Genomic DNA, 18,953 nt, shown 5'->3' with positions numbered 1-18,953 from the left:
TCTGGCTCGATGTGTTCTGAGATGGCTGATAAGTCCAATGTGCGATCTGCAGACTCTGCCACATGTGGGACAGGTGGTGCTTGAAGGGTTGGGTAGATTGGTTATCTGGAGGTTTGTGCACTCCCTCCGATACCTCGACTTCGCCTCTGCACATCCCTGGCAATGTCTCTGGATGAGCCCGAGTAAGCATTCTCCATTTTGGTTGGTCACAGGCCAGGGTCTCCTGCGAACCGGCGGATATGTTTGACCTCTTAAGGGATACTTGGAGAACATCCCTGAGGTGTTCCTGCTGTCCTACTGGGAATCTCCTGCCGAGTGACTGAGTTCTGAGTAGAGCAGTTGCTTTGGGAGTCTGGTGTCAGGCATACGAAGGACATGTCCTGCCCAGTGAAGCTGGTTTTAAGCAGTGCCTTTGCAAGATCCTCCATGTCCAGTTACAAGAAAGGCTGCCCATCAGCAGCATCCTCTCCCAAGCCAACATGCCCAGTAATGTTGCCCAGCAAAACCACTCACTGGCCATGCAGATTTGTGGATAGGGTTTAATTGTTGGACTGACCTACTTTTGGGAGGTACTGGTGGATGCCTGGTCCAGTTGAACTATATCCCAGCAAGAGGTACTTATCATTAGGGGGAAAAGCAGAGGAAACACTCACATTTTTATAGCGCCTTTTATGACCTCTGGACATCCCAAAGCGCTTTGCGACTGATCAAGTACTTTTGAAGTAGCCCCTGTCGTAATGCAAGGTGAAGGAAGTGAGAGGGAGAGCAAAACCCAAAAGTCTCACTTGCCCAAGGACCATGTCTCATGCACTGTTGTAGCAGATATTGGGAAACGGACATATTTGGGTCCAGAGATTATGTAATGCCAATCACTGATCAGGTTTGTGATGTATGAACACAGCCCGACTGCATTGCAGTACTTCACACTGCAGAAGGCAGCAGATAGGTTCCACTTTGCCAACAAGCAGGACAGCACAGTCGCCAGGGAATCATTCAGAACAGGCTCTCTGGAAACTAAGCAGCCTTGAAACTCTCTGAAAGGGGCAGTGACGTCCCGTTTAAGCATATCAAGGGCCCTCTTCTTTTAGGCTTGGACGATTCTATAGTCTTCTTGAAATAAAAACACTAGCCTTAGAAGGACAGCATTGGAGTGAATCAACAGCTATTTGCTGTGAGATCAGGAGTGTTCAGCTCTCTCTCTCAGTGCCTGCTGCTGTACCATGGATCAGATGATATGATGTTCAACGCGGGTCCTCCTCATTAACTGGATAATTAAAACCTTCTACTCATGCAACTTTTCCAGCCTTCACTGAACAACATCTACCAACATTTATGTAGGATCTTTAATATATAAAGCACCCCAAGGCACTTCATAAGAGTGATTATCAAACGAAATTTTGCGCCAAGTTACATAAGGAGATATTGGGACATGTAACCAAAACTTTGGTCAAAGAGTTAGGTTTAAAGGAGCAACTTCAAGGAGGAGAGAGAGGTAGAGCAGAGGAGAGGTTTAGGGAGGGAATTCCAGAGCTCAGGGCCCAGGCAGCTGAAGGCACAACTGCCAATGGTGGAGAGATGGAAATCAGGGATACGCACGACTCCATAAGTGGAAGATTGCAAAGATCTCGGACGGCTGTGGGGCTGCAGAAGGTTGCAGATATGGGAAGGGATGTGGGTGGGGTGGGGGTTTGGCTGGGGGTGCAAAGCCAAGGAGGGATTTGATAGGATGGATTAGAAATTAAATTGAGGTGTTGCCAGACCAGGAGCCAATGTAGATCAGCAAGCATATGGGAGTTTGCAGGGAGCTGGATGAAATGTGAGTTAGGAAGGTTTCTAAATGCAGCCTGTTAAGTGCAGGTGACAGTGTGGTATACTGGTGCAGGTATCGAATGTACCTTTACTAATTGGTTGGTGAATACTAGGAGCAGCTCCACCGCCCCCCCCCACCTCCACCCCAGCCCCCGCCTTCAAAAATACCAAGGGCGAGAGGTTTGGTAGTAAAGAATTGTCTTATCTTGTACACTCCACCTTAGGATGAGTGCACAATGGTCTACCTAGTCCCTACCACTTGTTGTGTGCTTCAACCAAAGCTGAATGTTACACCCCATGCCTCTCCATAGACCAGATTTTTTATGTTCCTGTTGAAACCACAAGTAATGAGGACATTAGAGGAGGATAGACTGGAGTGAGAAGACATCAAGTCTCATCCTTCTCACAGCTGGAAGTGTGCAAAGCTCAGAAGGGCTTCCTCTAGGGAAGGAACCATATTCTAACCTTGCAAAGATATACCTGGTCCCCGACACAGGGTGGCAAGATCTTTGATCTGCTGTTGTCGAGGGTCTGTATCATTCAAAACCTCAGGAAGGGTCAGTGAACTTTCCTTTCAGGGATCAAGTTAAGCTTGTTGGGGTAAAAGTCATCTCTCTTTACAAACTACAAAGGTTTAGACCCTGTCAAACCAGTTGATTGCAGACATGTACTTGCAGTATGAAATGATCACCATTATCCATTCTCAGTTAGACAGGTGTAAGGAAGGCAGATGTGGGAAATGTGAAGGCAGTAAGGCATGTTTTTCTCAGCTTGGAGCTGAAAAGCATGGTTGAGCTTAAGCAGAGTGTGCTTTGCTCTGCACAGTGCTGAACTGTACCTGGACTTGGGAGTGCTTGATGCCAACGTTGGTTGCCTAGGATGGAAAGTCTTCAGAATGAACGTTCTTCACCTCGGTGAACACACGTGACGAAGGCCTCATTGAAAAGGGAACAAATTGACTTTGATATATGGGAGGGACTTAATGTAAAACATGACGTGAGTTGGCGCCTCATCCAAAAAGTCACAACACAGTGGAAAACTGACCGTATAAAGGTTGCTGCAGGGAGATGACAAAAGCGTAAGAAGAGAAAGAGAAAGCAGAAACTCGACAAACACCCCCCCAGCCCCCGCACCCCACCCCACCCACCGCTGCCTTCCAAGGGAACTCTTGACCTCTCTGCCCAAAGGCCTGTGGCTCCAGGATTGGCTTACTGAGCCACCTGGTGACACACAAATCCCGAAGCCTGGTAGGCGTCACCTTGGTTTTGAGGGACTGACAACGCAACGACCATGGGTACACAGGAAATTGGAAGGGTGGATCAATGGCAGGGGCTGCACCCATGGATCCTATGGAACTATGATAGTTCCTATGGAGCCATCATCCAGACTGTGATTGCTGGGACCAAGCTTCTTGTCTAGACAGGATCTGAAATGTGGAACTCGGGATCTTGGAGTGCTGGGAAATCCTTCACTCTGAGTTCTCCAACCCATCCTGTGCTCACTGCAACTACCTGGGCCAAACTGAACCATGTCCAGCTGCTCTCATTCCGACATGAAGATGTGAATTAAAATGAGCCCAGTGGTGTGAGGAGCTGATTGACACCAGTGAGTATGGACTTGTTCATGCAGGAACTCTTTGACATCAGTGGGGCCACTAATGCACTTTTTACAGTCTCAGATCTTTCCAACCCAGCGATCTTGACCATATCATCAGCACTAACTCGGTCTCAAACCATGCTGTGCGGCAGCTCAGACCAACAGAGGTCAACATAGATGAAGGAAGCCAACTAGGTAATCCTTTCCTTAGAAACCCATGGCCCCTGCCATCACAATGTCTGATTGCCTCTTGAATGACATTGGAACTTTTCAGTATTTGTTCTCAGGGTGTGAGCATCACTGGCGAGGCTGAAATTTATTGCACATCCCTAGTTGACCCTTGATAAGGTGGTGGTGAGATATGTTCTTGAACCAAGGCAGTCTGTGTGCTGAAGATGCTCCCACCAGCACATGGACTGCAGTGTCCTTGCCTTCAGTACCCAGTGTGGAGCCCAGTGATCTGGAATGCTTCACAACATCACTTTATACTGAGGTCCCTTGTCCTACACTTGTGAATTACCCAAAAATAATACCCTGGATTAGCCTCTACTCTTTCACTGCCTACCTTATATCCCTTTCCAACCTGACAAAGATGAGGATCCCTCAGTTTGGTAACCATTCCTCCAAAGCCAGACCTCCAACTATGAGAATCAGCCTTTTGGTCTCTTTTTTCTGAATGTGAATGTCACTGGCTGGGCCAGCATTCACTGCCCATCCCTAACTGCCCAAAGAAGGCGGTGGTGAGTGTCCTCCTTGAACTGCCGTAGTCCATGTGGTGTAGGTACATCCACAGTGCTGTTAGGGAGGGAGTTCCAGGATTTTGACCCAGCGACAGTGAAGGAACGGCGATATATTTCCAAGGCAGGATGCTGTGTGGTTGAGGGGAACTTGCAAGTCGTGGTGTTCCTATGCATCTACTGCCCATGCCCTAGGCAGACAGGTGCTGTCAAAGGAGCCTTGGTGAGTTGCGGCAGATGGTGCACACTGCTGCTACTGTGTGTCGGTGGTGCAGGGAGTGACCGTTGAAAATGGTGGGTGGGTGCCGATCAAGCGGGGCTGCTTTGTCCCGGATAGTGTCGAGCTCCTTGAGTGTTGTTGGAGCTGCACTCATCCGGGTATCCTTCTCTGCTATAATTTCAGACCTCGGTCATTTGTCTTGTGCCTTTCTGGCCACAACTCATCGGTGAAAGTACAACTGACCAACACAAGGTGAATTTAAAGTGAACATAGTGATTCCTACACTGTACAGGAGACGGGGAACAGGCTAGTTCCGGGTAATTTGCAGCAAGTTTCAGCACCTCTTCAATTACAAACAGAAATGGGCAAAAGAACAAAAACAAACCACAAATTCACTTTTACAATTCAGACATGAAAATCTGGTGGTTTCTATAACTTGGCCAGTTTTTCGCCAGACCAATAGTTTAACGATCGACACAAATATTTTCTTCCACATCCTGGTTGCGATTACTTCTGCTGGCCCATATAAGGGATATCAGCATCACATCACTCGAAGGCAAATGTACCATATGATCCAGTCTTAGTTTCACTTTTGCTTTGAGCAGCGCACACACATATACACCTCTTATGTCTTCCAGCCTTATTCCTATGTATAACTGTTCCTGTGTGCCTAGTCTTAATAAATGAACCCACGACGTATTTAACAAACCTCTTATGAGTGATTGGCGCCCTGTGTCATGTACAGTAAATAAACCCAGGGTATTATATCATTATAATAAGGCGACATGGGGATCAGCAGTGGTAAGACAGGCGGCAGCAAGATTAAGTACAGGTATGATGTGGTGGACAGCCTTAGATCTTGCAACATGGCCTGAGATGACCTTCGACATTTTGGTCAGACTGCAGCGAGGTTGCAGCACTGCACAGTGTTGACAATGCAGCATGGCGACTGCGAGGAAAAGAGCTGGTTAGCAGATGGATCCCTCGTGGTGAGATTGCAGCACATAGCCTGCCAATCCCGTGAGTGGGACAGCGCATTGAGAGGACCAGCACCAGGTCAGCTCAGTCAGGAAAGGTGAGTGACCAGGGTGCGGGTCAGATCGACGGCGAGTGAGGGAGAGTCTGAGAAAACAAAACAAAGAAACCATCATAAAAGTTATGCCAGAGAAAGTTGCAATTATAACGATTGGCTTTGGGAGCTGCTGGACAATAAATGGAATAAAAAAACAAACACTCTATTACTCCGTGACGCATTCCTGCCACACCCATCTTCGTGGGCACAGCTTGGGAAAAGAGGGTGAAAGCGGCTACAGAAACAGTCATCCCAGGTACCACAGAAGAAGGAAGGTCAAAGGGATATTGTCAGAATGTCCTGGGATGTAGCTGACCTAGTATCCAAATTCAAAATCTTTAAACAGAGTAGAGAGCTATGGTTTCTTGATTCAGGTGTGTCTGAACGAGACAAGCAAGCCATAAAAATTTGCCGGGTAATTAGGAATGAAGGTCTGCACAAGCTGGACACATCAGGATTAACAGAGGAAGAGCTAAATGATCCCCAAAAAGATGTGGACTACACTGGAAGGCGGATTCAGAATCAGATTACACCTCCGTATTCACCAGCTAGAGTTCAAGTCATTTCAACAACAGCCTATAGAATCCGTAGACCCGCTTTGTCAGTAGATGCGGAGAAAAGGGCGTGTACTGTGATTTTTCAAAGGCAGAGCTAGCGTTCAGAATTGTTGAGCTGGCGATTGTATCCACTCCCACGGCGGCCTTCCAGAGAGATCTTCGAGACAAGCCCAAAACATATAGCATCGAAGAGCAACTCAAGGATGCGTAAGTACGAAGCAATCCTCGCAGGTCGATGAAGCTTATAGGTTCTAAGTTACAACCCCAATTGTTGACGCACTCATTGGAATGCCCAAACCTAGCAAGCCATGTGGAAGGTGTGGCCTTCTGCATACACCAAGGAAATGCCCGGCCTTCCATCAATTGTGCAAGGCATGTGGCAGAAAGGGCCATTGGCAGCCGCAGTGCACTAGAGCAAAGGCTGATGCAGCTACAAGAGTCGTGGACTGTTCCAAACAGACCATACACAACGGGTACCTTCACGCAATAAGAATGACCATCCGGTGTCCCGTCAGGAATATATACATGAGATGATTGATAAACCAGAAAATGGATGAAGTGCACAATGAGACGAAGAGCAGTAAACACGTTTCACACCATCAGTCTCGTGAAAATAGTAGACGCTATCTCACCATCTGAAGTCATGGTTCGAATTATCTGTCCTAAGAAAGTTGGGAACTATTCATTATTGGATAAGATTGACACGGGGCAAGTGCCAACATGCTACCTCTGCGAATTCTAACAGACATGTATCCACAGATGTGGAAGGACATGGCAAAACCATTTGCAGTGAAACTTTTAGCGTAGAGTGGTTCACTAATTCCATGTGCAGGATCCATAGAGCTGGAATCCAAGTAGAATCAATCCTCCTGGGTGCCACATATGTTCTACATTGTGGAATCTGAAGGCCCAGCGATTGTAGGTCTACTGGCGTGTCGGGAACTTGCACCAGTAAAAATCCGTGGAATCAGTCAGACATCACTAGGTTGATCAACCTCAGGAACCATTCCCATCATCTCAGTTCATGGCCTAACATCAAAATATCCATAATGTTTTGACAAACTGGTCAGTTTAAAATGAGTTGAAATGTTACACTTGCAGGAGAATGCAAACCTGTCACTTGATCTACCACATACGTGCAGCATCAACATACAAGATAAATTGAAGGTCAAACTAGACAAAATGGGGGAGAACGGAATCATTAGGAGATTACAAGAGCACAAGGATTGGTGTAGCTCAATTACGTGTCAAAAAGAAGGACCAATCATTGAGAGTACGCCTCGGCTCATGATGTTTAAATGCAACTTTGAAAAGTCGCCCTTCAAAATACCCACATAGGAAAAGTTAAATCTAAGGTATTTGCATGTGCAAAGTTCTCCTTGACGCTTGATGCCAAGCATGGTTACTAGTTAGTACATCTCGCCGAGAAGTCCTAAGAGCTTACCATATTTCACACCCCATTCAGGTGATACTGTTTTCAATGACTTCTTTTTGGGCTATCTATTAGCCAGGATCCCTTTCAAGCCCAGTGGATCGCATTACACACACTGTGCCAGAATGCAACTGGATTACCAATGATATCACTGTGGTGGGAAGAAGAAAGCAAGAATATGAACGTAATCTGCACTTATTGATGCAGGCGTTCCACAGTCTGAAAAGCGCCATCGACGTGCAACAGATCAAGTTCTTTGGGTTTATTTATTCCGGTACTGGCATATGTCCCAATTCAAGTAAAATACAGGATATCGAAGACATGCTGGCTCCTTAAGATAAGGACCATCTTCAAAGATGTCTAGGTCTCTTTAATTTCTTGTCTCCATACATTCCCAATTTCACTCAAAGTCTTCATCGGCGCTCAGGGAATTGTTGAGAAAGGATGAGCCTTTCCTGTGGCACCATGACCACCAAGGTGCACTGAAGCAGTCATTATCAGAAGCATTGACATTGCAATTTTACAATCAAAGGGAGGCAACTATCCAGGCGATAGATGCCTCACAGGAAGGTCTGGGAGCATGCATAATACAAAAAGGCAAACCATCTGCATTTTCTTCCAAATTGCTGTGCATAACGCAATCCAACTGGTCTAACATCAAGCAGGAAACATTAGCTTTAGTGTTTGGAATCATTGTTTTCATACCTATCTCTCTGGCAAAAGGTTTGTGGCAGATACCGACCACAGATCACTGGAGACAATTTGGTGAAAAACATTGACAACTGCACCACCAAGATTGCAACAACCCTTGGTAAAGATTCAAGGTTACGACTCTGAGAAGAGGTATGAGCCAGATCGCTTGATGATCACAGGAAATGCTGGTAAAACTCAGCACGTCTAACAGCATCTGTGGATAGAAAGCAGAATTAATGTTTCGAGTCCATATGACTTAAGAGTCATACGGACTTGAAACGTTAACTCTGTTTCTCTCTCCACAGATGCTGTCAGGCCTGCTGAGTTTTTCCAGTATTTTCTGTTTTTGTTTCAGATTTCCAGCATCTGCAGTATTTTGCTTTTAGCTTGATGATCACATCAGACACACTTAGCAGATTACTGAACCCAGTGAAAACAGATGATATTCCCTGCGTCTGCAAGTTGACCTGATCGACACCGACCTCGAAGATGTTCTCCAAATTGATCTGGTACATTTTTCGCAATGTAAACACCAGCAGCTACAACAAGAAATGGTGAAAGATTCTACACTACAGAAACTGTGGCAAACCATCATTGAAGGATGGTCTGATTCAACTCAGCATGTCCATGAACACGTGAGACCATTTTGGCCTTATCGGGACAAGTCAGGCATCTCCGGGGAATCATTTTTAAAGGCAGGCAGGAATCTTTGCGACCTGATATCCTTCAACAACTTCATCACACACATATAGGCATAGATCGGATGAGAAGACTCTCAAGACTTCACACCTGGCTAGGTGTGAAGAATGACTTTGAAGTCGTCGTCAGGAAGTGTAAGACATGTGAAGAGCATTGCCAAGTTAGCTCAAAGCACCATTGATGCCACTTGAAGTTCCTACCCATCCTTGGTCCAAAATCACATCTGACCTCTTTCATGTCCATGGCACTGACATCATCGTCATGGTCAACTACTTTATCAAGTACCCCATTATTCGACAATTGCACAATATGTCACGCAGACTCTAAGTGCTATTTTCAGTTTATTTGGTGTGCCGAGAGAGATCGTTACGGATAATGGTTCACAATTTATTGGTAAGCCATTTCAGGATATGTGTGAGAAATGGAATATCGATCAACTACTTCTTTTCCTCATTACCCTAGATCTAATGGCCTAGCTGAACAAATGATCCACAAGGTGAAATCCTTAATTCTCAAATATAGACAGACCAGGCAAGATCTACACATTGCAGTGTTACATATGAGAACGACACCTTTAAGTGCAACTATTCCATGACCAGCAGAGCTCATGTTTGGCGGTCTGGTGCATACCAATTTACCCACTCTTACCCATTCTACTCTCTCAGGAACTAGAGAGCAACTTTTAAAACTACAAGAGGAGATGACCAATGGGCACAATAAAAATGTAGGTACAAAATTGTCAAGCTTACAGTTGGGATAACAAGTTCACACCCAGGATCCCACAGCAGGTACGTGGCACCCAACCGAGATGACAAGGGTTTGTTTGGAACCAAGGTCCGATGAAGTCATTTCACACAAAGGCACAATGGTGAGACGTAACTGAGGACAAATCAGATCCATCCCAACTCCTAACCATACAGTCCTATTGCGTCGAGGACAAGATCCCAAATGCAATCAGGGACAACATAAAGAATGACTGTCCCAGAGATCACCGTGAGCACTTAAAGGAACATCCAGACACGGTTACCATGACAAGATCTGGGCGTACCAGCAGATTACCTTTATGCTTCAGAGACTCATTGATTCATCTGTTCTATGCACTTATGCAATAGTAACAAAACATGAATGTGTATTGTAAACGTTATACTTCTTTGGAAGGGGAGAAATAATCTTTAAAAAGAAAGGGGATGCTGGAATATGCCTTTAAGGGATATCAGCACGACATCATTAGAAGGGAAATGTGTCATGTGATCCAGTCTTAGTTTCACTTTTGCTTTGAGCAGAGCGCACACGCACAGCTCTGATGTTTTCAAGCTTTAGACTGATGTATAACTGTTCTGATGTGCTTAGTCTTTATACATGAGCCTACAACATGTTTACCCAATCCCTTATGAGCGATTGGTGCCTTGTGTCTTGTACAATAGATAATATCATTATAATAACACAACAGAGGGTGTCACCAAATACCTCAAAAATCACAAAAAGAGATTTGAATTAAATGACAAAAAGAACATATGAACTGTTAGAATCTCCACATTCAAAATAACGTAATAATGTTACTGAACGAGTTCCAATTTGAACGCGTTCAGATGAGTTTCAGAGGCATCAGTCCGAGAGCTGCAGTGCCCACCTCATGTTGCACACCCACCCTGCCCACTCCACACCGCACCCTCCCCTCCCCACCCCCCCTCACCCATCGTAACTCTATCGCCCGCAACTCTTCTTCTGTTGCTGAGTGTGGGTGACGGGCACTGTTACCCTGTCCTCGAAGCTGAGGAAGTCAGAGCGAAGACAAAGTGAATTGTCAAGCGATGACAATGCTCAGCTTGTGTTTTCGAATTGGAATGTAACGAAAACACTATTACAATGCGGGTCAGTAATCTGCTTTCATTTACACAATTTTATCTCGGTGAAGTGATCTCCTGATGAAAGGGCGCTTAATGAAAGTGATGATAAATCCCATGAAATCCTGCTGTTCTGTTTCACTGTGAGCTGAGCTTCTTGTGCAAAACCAGTTTGGATACAAAGATGAAAGCCCCGGCATCAAAGAATTTATGAATTCTGTTCCATACTGTTCTCTCAGCTTCAGTTGAATGATATTCTTCAAATTAGAATAACTCAGAGACTAACACAATGCCAGAATATAATTGGGAAAATTACTTTCAACGGCCATAAAATGAAAAAGTCATTAAAGGAAGCAGATGATTGTCTGCTAATCCTATCTGCACATTCATATTCAATTTGTACACATATTCATCCTCTCCACTGATGTCTCATTTCTGCTGACTTGTGATAAATTGCAAGTTGTATGATGGAGGCTACTTATTGTTATTTACACAAACCTCTCATCTACAGGCGATTTGCTCTTCAAATTCGCATCATTTAGTCTGTCTGTTGGCCCTTTATTGCGAGGGGGATGGAGTATTAAAGTCTTGCTACAGTGCACAGGGCGTTGGTGAGACCACATCTGGAGTACTGTGCACAGCTCCATTCCCCTTTAACTTAAGGAGGGATATGCTTGCATTGGAAGCAGTTCAGAGAAGGTTCGTTAGACTAGATTCCTAGGGTGAAAGTTGTCCTATGAGGAAAAAGTTGAACAGGGTTGGGTCAATACTCACTGGAGTTTAGAACAATGAGAGGTGATTGGGACATGGGAGCAGGAGTAGGCCATTTGGCCCTTTGAGTCTGCTTGAAGGCGATTTGATTAAAACACATAAGGTACTGGGGGGCTGACAAGGTTAGATCCTGGGAGGATGTTTCCCCTTGACGGGGGGGGGATCTAGAATGAGGGAGCAGGAGGAACTTCTGCTCTCAAAGGGCTATTAGTCTTTGGAATTCGCTTCCAGAGAGAAGCTTTATTGAAGTAATAAAGTGGGATTAAGGCATGAAACTGGCAAATGTCAGAAAACTGTGAACACCACCATGAGCCACCAGGAGGCCTGGGCTGTGCAAATTAGTGCATTCTTACCCAGTCTGTAGAGATGATGGCAGCAGTTTAAGGCAGACATTCGGAACTACGCTGTTTGCAGTCGGCCATTTGATGATCTCAATGAGGGATGAAAGAAGAGGTGGCAATTGATGACTTCTTCTTGAAGGTATTTCAGCTTCCACCTATTAGACAGATCAAGGCTGTGATTTTTTTTAATCAAGCTCTGCACTTTGATATCCCAATGATAGCTTGCACACTCGGTGCTATATATTTAAATTCCAAATAAATCTGCCACAGAAAAAAATTTTAAAAAAATGCAAAGCAACATCAAAGTTTATTTTTGATGTGTGACATTTTCTTCAGTTCCATCAAAGAGCCATTCTGTCCTCTTCCTGGAGTGTAAGGATCTATAAATTTCTCTCCCAGATTATCTTGGTCAGGGATGCTTTTTGAATATTATTCATGCTGGCTTTAGCTGATCTAAAAAATGCCCCTTCTTTTGAACACCAATGTTGATGCACTTTTCCTAACATGGTGAAAATACTTAGTGAGATAAATAATCAGGTAAGAGTCAGAACGAAGAACTGATTTATCCACAAGCTGTTCCAGGGAACTCCACTGGCAATATGAAGACTGCAGTAAAAGCCTTTCTGTACAGAATTTGGTCTCAGGATGTGAGCAGTGCTTACCTGCTTACCTTTTTGCCTTGAGATGATGGTGCAGAGGGTGGGGACGGTGATGTTGGGGCAGGGGTTGGCCGGGGGGGACCTCCTTTTTCAGAGAATGTTGCAAATGGACCTCACGAGTGGGGTGTGACAAGGCCAGCATTTGTTGCCCATCCCTCATATTGCAGGATTAGAGTCACATGTAGGCTACAGTCAGGAGGTGTGGCAGCTTAACCCTCCGTCAGAAACATCGGTGAGCCAGTTGGCCTCTTACAACGTACAGGCAGCTTTCAGGATCATCAGTTCTATTGAATTCAACTTGAATGTGTTGGCATTGCAACGCCCTCTGATCTGAATCCATTCCGACCACGCCAATCTATTGTTCAGATTGGCTAAAAGAGATCATTCAGAGACCTCCCAGTGCATGAGGATACAAGAAGCCTCCATTCCTGGCTCAGGTCTGGTAGAAACGAAGAGAGACTTGCATTTCGACAGCACCTTCCATGACCTCAGGACGTCCCAAAGCATGCTACAGTCAACGAAGTACCTTTGAATTGTAGTCATCGTAGTTGTGTAGGAAATACAACAGTCAATTTTTGCACAGTAAGATCCCACAAACAGCAATGAGATAATGACCAGATAACCTGCTTTTTAGTGATGGCGGTTGAAGGAATCATCATTGGCAAGACACCAGGAAGACCTCCATCTGCTTTTCTTCCAAACAGTGACCGTGGGATCTTCATCATCTACCCAAGATGGCATATTGGGGCCTTGTTGTCAGACCTCATCTGAAAGATGCCAACTTCAGCAGGGTGCACAGGGGCGTACCATGCCTTCGGTCCTGCACTGAGCAGTTTTCATGGGGAGAGGGTAGTGTCACTAGACCGATAATTCAGAGATCCTGACTAACGCTGTGAGGATGTGGGGCTCAAATCGCACCATGGCAGCTGGCGGAATGTAAATTCAATTCATAAACCTGGAATATAATGCTAGTCACAGCAATGCTGACCTTGAAAATATCATCAATTGTCTTAAAAAACCCATCTGGTTCACTCATGTCCTTCAGGGAAGGAAATCTGCCATCCTTACCTGGTCTGGCCTACATGTGACTCCAGACCCACAGCGATGTGGTTGACTCTTAACTGCCCCTCTGAAATGGTCAAGCAAGACACTCAGCTCAAGGGTGGGCAGCAAACTTTCCAGTGACGCTCACATCCTCCGAAAGAATAAAGGAAAGAAAAAATTACCTGACAGCCTTGGGAACAGATTGGCAATTGCCCCAGCGGAGGAGAGTCAATATCAACTCCAAGAGTAGATGGGTTGGAATGTGTTAACAATTAGCCCCATGTTGGCTCTGTCAGTGGGTCAGGGCTCGGGAAGCAGAGCGCTCTTGACATGAAGTTAGGGCCTAGTGTTTCTGAACGCAGGTGTGAGTAGGAGTCCTGCGTCATTCAAGAGCTGCGGTGCTGTGCAGTGCCACAACATTCAAGATTCAAATACCCATGGGGTGAGAAGGAGACAGAGCGAGGCTGTCACAAATGTGTTCCCAGGAGCACCAGAGCAAGTGAACAGCTTTCTAAAAAAAAAAGATTTGAATTGTTTCATCTCTCCCATTTTTTTTTTAAAACACTGACTTTGACAATTTTCTTCCATTTGATGGAGAGACTTTTTAATCGATTCAGGAGCTCCGCCTCCATTTGTACTTCAATATCAACAGAAAACAGCAGAGAAATTCCGTTAGGCAGACTTGCATCACCCAAGTGCCAGACAATGATCATCTCCAATAAGAGAGAATCAAAGCATTTCCACTTGATGTTCAACAGCTATATCACCGCCAAATCCCCCACCATTGTAACAATCCCCAGAGAGACCCATAACGTTTAAAAAGATATTTGAATTTTCAGTGACTGACTGGAAGGATCACTTGACAAGATTTAAGTCTTTTACTTTAACAATCAGACTAAAAGGAATGTTGAATAACCACTGCTCAGTCAGCAACTTAAACTCTAAACTACAGAAATGATTTCTCTTTTAACTTAAAAAATGACCAAAAATCCTGCTCCAAGGTCATTCTTTACTCTGTCCCTTAAGACACTTCATTCTCCAAGAACCAGTCCAAAGTTATCCTCAGCTCCCAATGGTTTGCTTCCTTTTCCCTTTTCCAGCTGTGTGATGTCTGACCTCCCAACTGACATTCACGGTGAGGATTAACCTGGAGATTCCTTCCTCTAGCCAAAGCTAGACAAATCTTCCAACCCCATTTTGAATCCTCACAAACTTGGTCTGAACATGAGCTCCCATTCGCATTTTGTATGGTGAACAATAGAGACTAGCTGCCACTATTTCTGTGCTCTCTCTCTCTCTCTTATGGAATGATTGTGTCTGTGAGGTTCACAGATCTCTTTAAGAAAACATGTAACCCAATCCTACAATGACTTCCTTCAGACTTGTCCATTTCCATGGTAATGTTAATCACATGAGCATTTTATCCAGGTGGAAATGCCAATTAGCTATCCTTTGGACCCTGTAACCCCACAACTCCATTCTATCTTTAATTAAATAGACAGCTTATATTATAACTGTTTGCAAAACCTTCATTCCCTGTGAGACTTGGAGAGTAACAGTCTATTCATCATCAGCACAAATGCGTTTCCTGTTGTCTATGGGTGTGAATGCCTTGCAGCTTCATCATAGTAAAACAATCTGGGCAGTACTGTGCCCGTAGCAACAAGGCCACTCAGACTTGCTGGGCTGCATTTTATGGTCGGCGAGTGGGGGTGGGGCCTGCTCTCCGACGTGTAAAAAGATGCGGGGTGACGTTGGGCGTGTGTCCCGACATCACCCCGCTTCATTTAGATTTTCTGTTTGGCTGGCACACAGCCAAATCGGCTGTGCACCCACTGAACTGTCAAAGGCCTATTAAGGCCAGTTAATGAGCAATTAAAACAATCAACTGAGCTGCCCGTCTAACCTTAAGGCTGGCGATCAGGCAAAGAGCCCAGGCGGCCTTCAGAAAAAACATGAAACCTCATCCACAGGTTTTATGAGGGATTTAAAATTTGTATAAAATATTTAAATAAAAGAAATTGACATGTCCCAGCTCATGTGGCAGTGTCGCATGAGCGGACATGTCAGGAATATTTTTTTCTACCTTTGATGAGCTTTTGAATCTTGAGCCCATCTCCCTGAGGCAGCGCTTTGCCTCGGGGAGATCGATGCACTCTGTCGCCCGCATGCTCGATAAAGCACACTCCCGGCTCAGGGAAACCCACTCCCCCACCACCCACACAGCTTCTGGGTGGACGTCACACTGGGTGGGCCTTAATTGGCCCACCCACGTAAAATGGCAGCGCGCCCCCGACTGGGGGCGCCAGTCAGGAACTCACCCGCTCACTCCCGCACAATTCCCCCCGATGGGGGGAAACCCCTGCCTGTTGTCTCGCTGGATTTGGAGCAGCTCATGTGGCCCATTTCATGACTCCATTTTAGCTGAAATTAAAAGACCGTCCCACAACATGAAATTTTGAACTTCATATTTGAAACACTGTCAACATCCTGGGGGCTACTATTGACCAGAAACTGAACTGAGCTAGCCCTAAGTACTGTGGTTACAAGAGCAGGTCAGAGGCTGTGAATTCTGCAGCAAGCAACTCACCTCCTGACTCCCCAAATCCTGTCCACCATCTATAAGGCACTTGCCTGGGTATGTGCAGCGCCAACAACATTCAAGATGTTCAACACTATCTAGTGTAAAGCAGCCTGCTTCATTGGCACCCCATCCACAAACATTCACTTCCTCCACCAGCGATGCACAGTAGTAGCAGTGTGTGTACCATATACAAGATGCACTGCAGCAACTCACCCAAGGCTCCTTCGACAGCATCATCCAAACTTGCGGCCTCTTCCATCTAGAAGGACAAGGGCAACAGACACGTGGGAACACCATCACCTGGAAGTTCCCCTCCAAGTCACTCACCATCCTGACTTGGAAATATATCGCCGTTCCTTCACTGTCGCTGGGTCAAAATACTGGAACTCCCTCCCTAACAGCACTGTGGGTGTACCTACACCACATGGACTGCAGTGGATCAGGAAGGCAGCTCACTACCACCTTCTCAAGGGCAAATAGGGATGGGCAATAAATGCTGGCCTAGCCAGTGAAGCCCTCATCCCATGAAATTTTAAAAAACCTATTGATCCAGTCTTTTCCTTCCGTAGATATGTCCCAGTAAATCAAGGGTGAGCAAGTCCTTTCATTTCTGTTGTTGATAAAACTGGGGCAAACCCAGGACATCCCAATGGGCCAATTACTACAGGCCCTTCGAATGCAGAATCCTGAAATCCTGAAATATCTTTTTAAGTCTGATTACAGCCCACCATGTGCTTCTAAATAGAGTCATAGAGTCATTTACAGCACAGAAGGTGGCCATTCGGCCCATTAAGTTCTTGCTGAATCCCTGCGGAATAATCCAGTCAGCTTGATCCTCGCAAATTTATTTCCTTCAAGTGCCCTTCCAATTTCCTTTTGAAATCATTGATTGTTTTTGCATCCGCCACCTTCATGGGCAGTGAGTTCCAGGTCATTGTCACTTGCTGCATTAAAAAACGTTCTTCCTCACATTCCCCGCCTGCATCTCTTACCAATGGGAAAAGTTTTTCCTTGTGTACTTTATCCAAACCTGTCATAAACCAGTTGTAAAAACCCACCTGGTTCACTAATGCCCCTTCAGGGAAGGAAATCTGCCATCCTTACCTGGTCTGGCCTACATGTGACTCCAGGCCCACAGCAATGTGGTTGGCTCTTCAATGCCCTCTGAACAAGGGCAATTAGGGATGGGCAATGAATGCTGGTCTAGCCAGCGACGCCCATGAATAATAAAAAAAATCTTGTACACCTCTATTAAATCACCCCTCAGTATCCTTAGCTCCAAAAAGAATAACCCCACCTTAAATTTGTAACCACATACGAACTTACGGAATAGGGGCAGGAGTAGGTCAATCTTGAGCCTGCTCCTCCATACACTAAGGTCATGGCTGATCTGTTTTTATTACTAATTCCACGTTCCCATCTACCCCTGATAAACTTTGATTCCCACGCGTAACAAAAATCAACCACCTCTGTCTTAAAAATAGTCAATGACCCCCACCTCCACCCTGAGGCTGGGAGTTCCAAAGTCACACAACCCTCAGGGAGAAAATATTCTCCTCATCTCTGTCTTAAAGGGCGTCCACGAATTTTAAAACAGTGACCCTCTAGCTCTGGACTCACCCATAAGAGGAAACATCATTTCTGCATCCACCTTGTCAAGGCCGTTCAGGATCTTGTACACTTCAATCAAATCACCCCTCACTCTTCTAAACTCCAGTGGAAACAAACCCAGTCTGTCCAACCTTTCCTCATAAGACAACCCACTCATTCCAGGTATCAATCTAGTAAACCTCCTCTGAACCGCCTCCAATGGCATTAACATCCTATATTAAATAAGAAGGCCAAACTGCACACAGTATTTGAGGTGCTGTCTCACCGATGCCCTGTATAACTGAAGCATAACATCCTTACTTTTACATAAAGGCAAAATACTGCGGATACTAGAAATCTGAAACAAAAACAAAAAAAGTTGGAAAAACTCAGCAGGTCTGACAGCATCTGTGGAGAGAAAGACAGAGTTAACGTTTCGAGTCCGTATGACTCTTCTTCAGACTTTTACATTCAATTCCTCTTGTAATGAAGGATAGCATTCGGTTTGCCTTCTTAATTCCTTGCTGTATCTGCACACTAACTTTTTGTGACTCATGCACTGGTACACCTTGATCCCTCTGGACCTCGGAACTAAAATTATTCCAAACCTGGAACCATTCAGCTAAATCTCCTCTGCATCCTGTCAAGGACCTTCGCATCCTTCCTCAAGTCTGGTGACCAGAACTGGACGCAATACTCTAGTTGGGGCCTAACCAGGGTTTTATAAAGTCAAACAACTCATCTCTTCATATCAGGCTTTGGCTTCTGTGTGTTTGGTCAGCCAATGTTAGGTCAGACTGAAGCATTGCAAATACAAAAACACAAGTATCTCATTAAGATCACAAGAGATTATTATCCATTCATGTGTGTCTCTTTTTGTCTTTCTCCCTCTCTCTTTGTATCTCTGCTATTCTTTTTGATGAAATGTTACATCAAGGCCTCATTTGCCCTCTAAAATAGACAAAAGATCCCGCAGGACTATATAGAAATAGATCAGGAGCGTTTCCCCGGTGTCCTTGCCAATATTAATCCCTCAACCAGCAACACTGAAAGAGATTCTATGGTCAGTAAGAGACGGACTTTACATTTATATTGTGCCTCTCACACCCTCAGGGTGCCCTGAAAATATGACCTAGTCCATCCTCCCGTGAATTAAGGAATTATGTCGCCACTTCTGCTGAGACCGATATTGCTGACAGAATTAGCAATCCATCATGTCATCTGCAAAATCAAACTCTTTGCAAAGTTGAGGCTGGCCCGCTCCAGATCCTCGCTGCCCTGCTATAGATTCCTGCTCTTCCATTC

At 45.2% G+C, this 18,953-nt stretch overlaps 1 protein-coding gene across 1 annotated transcript in view; it reads left to right on the top strand.

Moving 5' to 3' along the window:
* Nucleotides 1–5,147: 5,147 nt before the first annotated feature.
* LOC144676114 (GDNF family receptor alpha-2-like) overlaps nt 5,148–18,953 on the top strand; it is a 40,694-nt gene continuing 26,888 nt past the window's right edge. The window contains exons 1-2 of the mRNA XM_078536621.1: nt 5,148–5,194; nt 6,043–6,198. Of these exons, the coding sequence (XP_078392747.1) occupies nt 5,148–5,194; nt 6,043–6,198 (203 nt within the window). The remainder of the gene's footprint in view (nt 5,195–6,042; nt 6,199–18,953) is intronic.

The sequence above is a fragment of the Cetorhinus maximus genome, unplaced genomic scaffold (genome assembly GCF_964194155.1).
Source record: "Cetorhinus maximus unplaced genomic scaffold, sCetMax3.hap1.1 HAP1_SCAFFOLD_1360, whole genome shotgun sequence".
Classification (NCBI taxonomy): Eukaryota; Metazoa; Chordata; class Chondrichthyes; order Lamniformes; family Cetorhinidae; genus Cetorhinus; species Cetorhinus maximus.
Note: the sequence above shows the minus strand (reverse complement) of the source record. Positions and strands in the feature narration are given on the sequence as shown.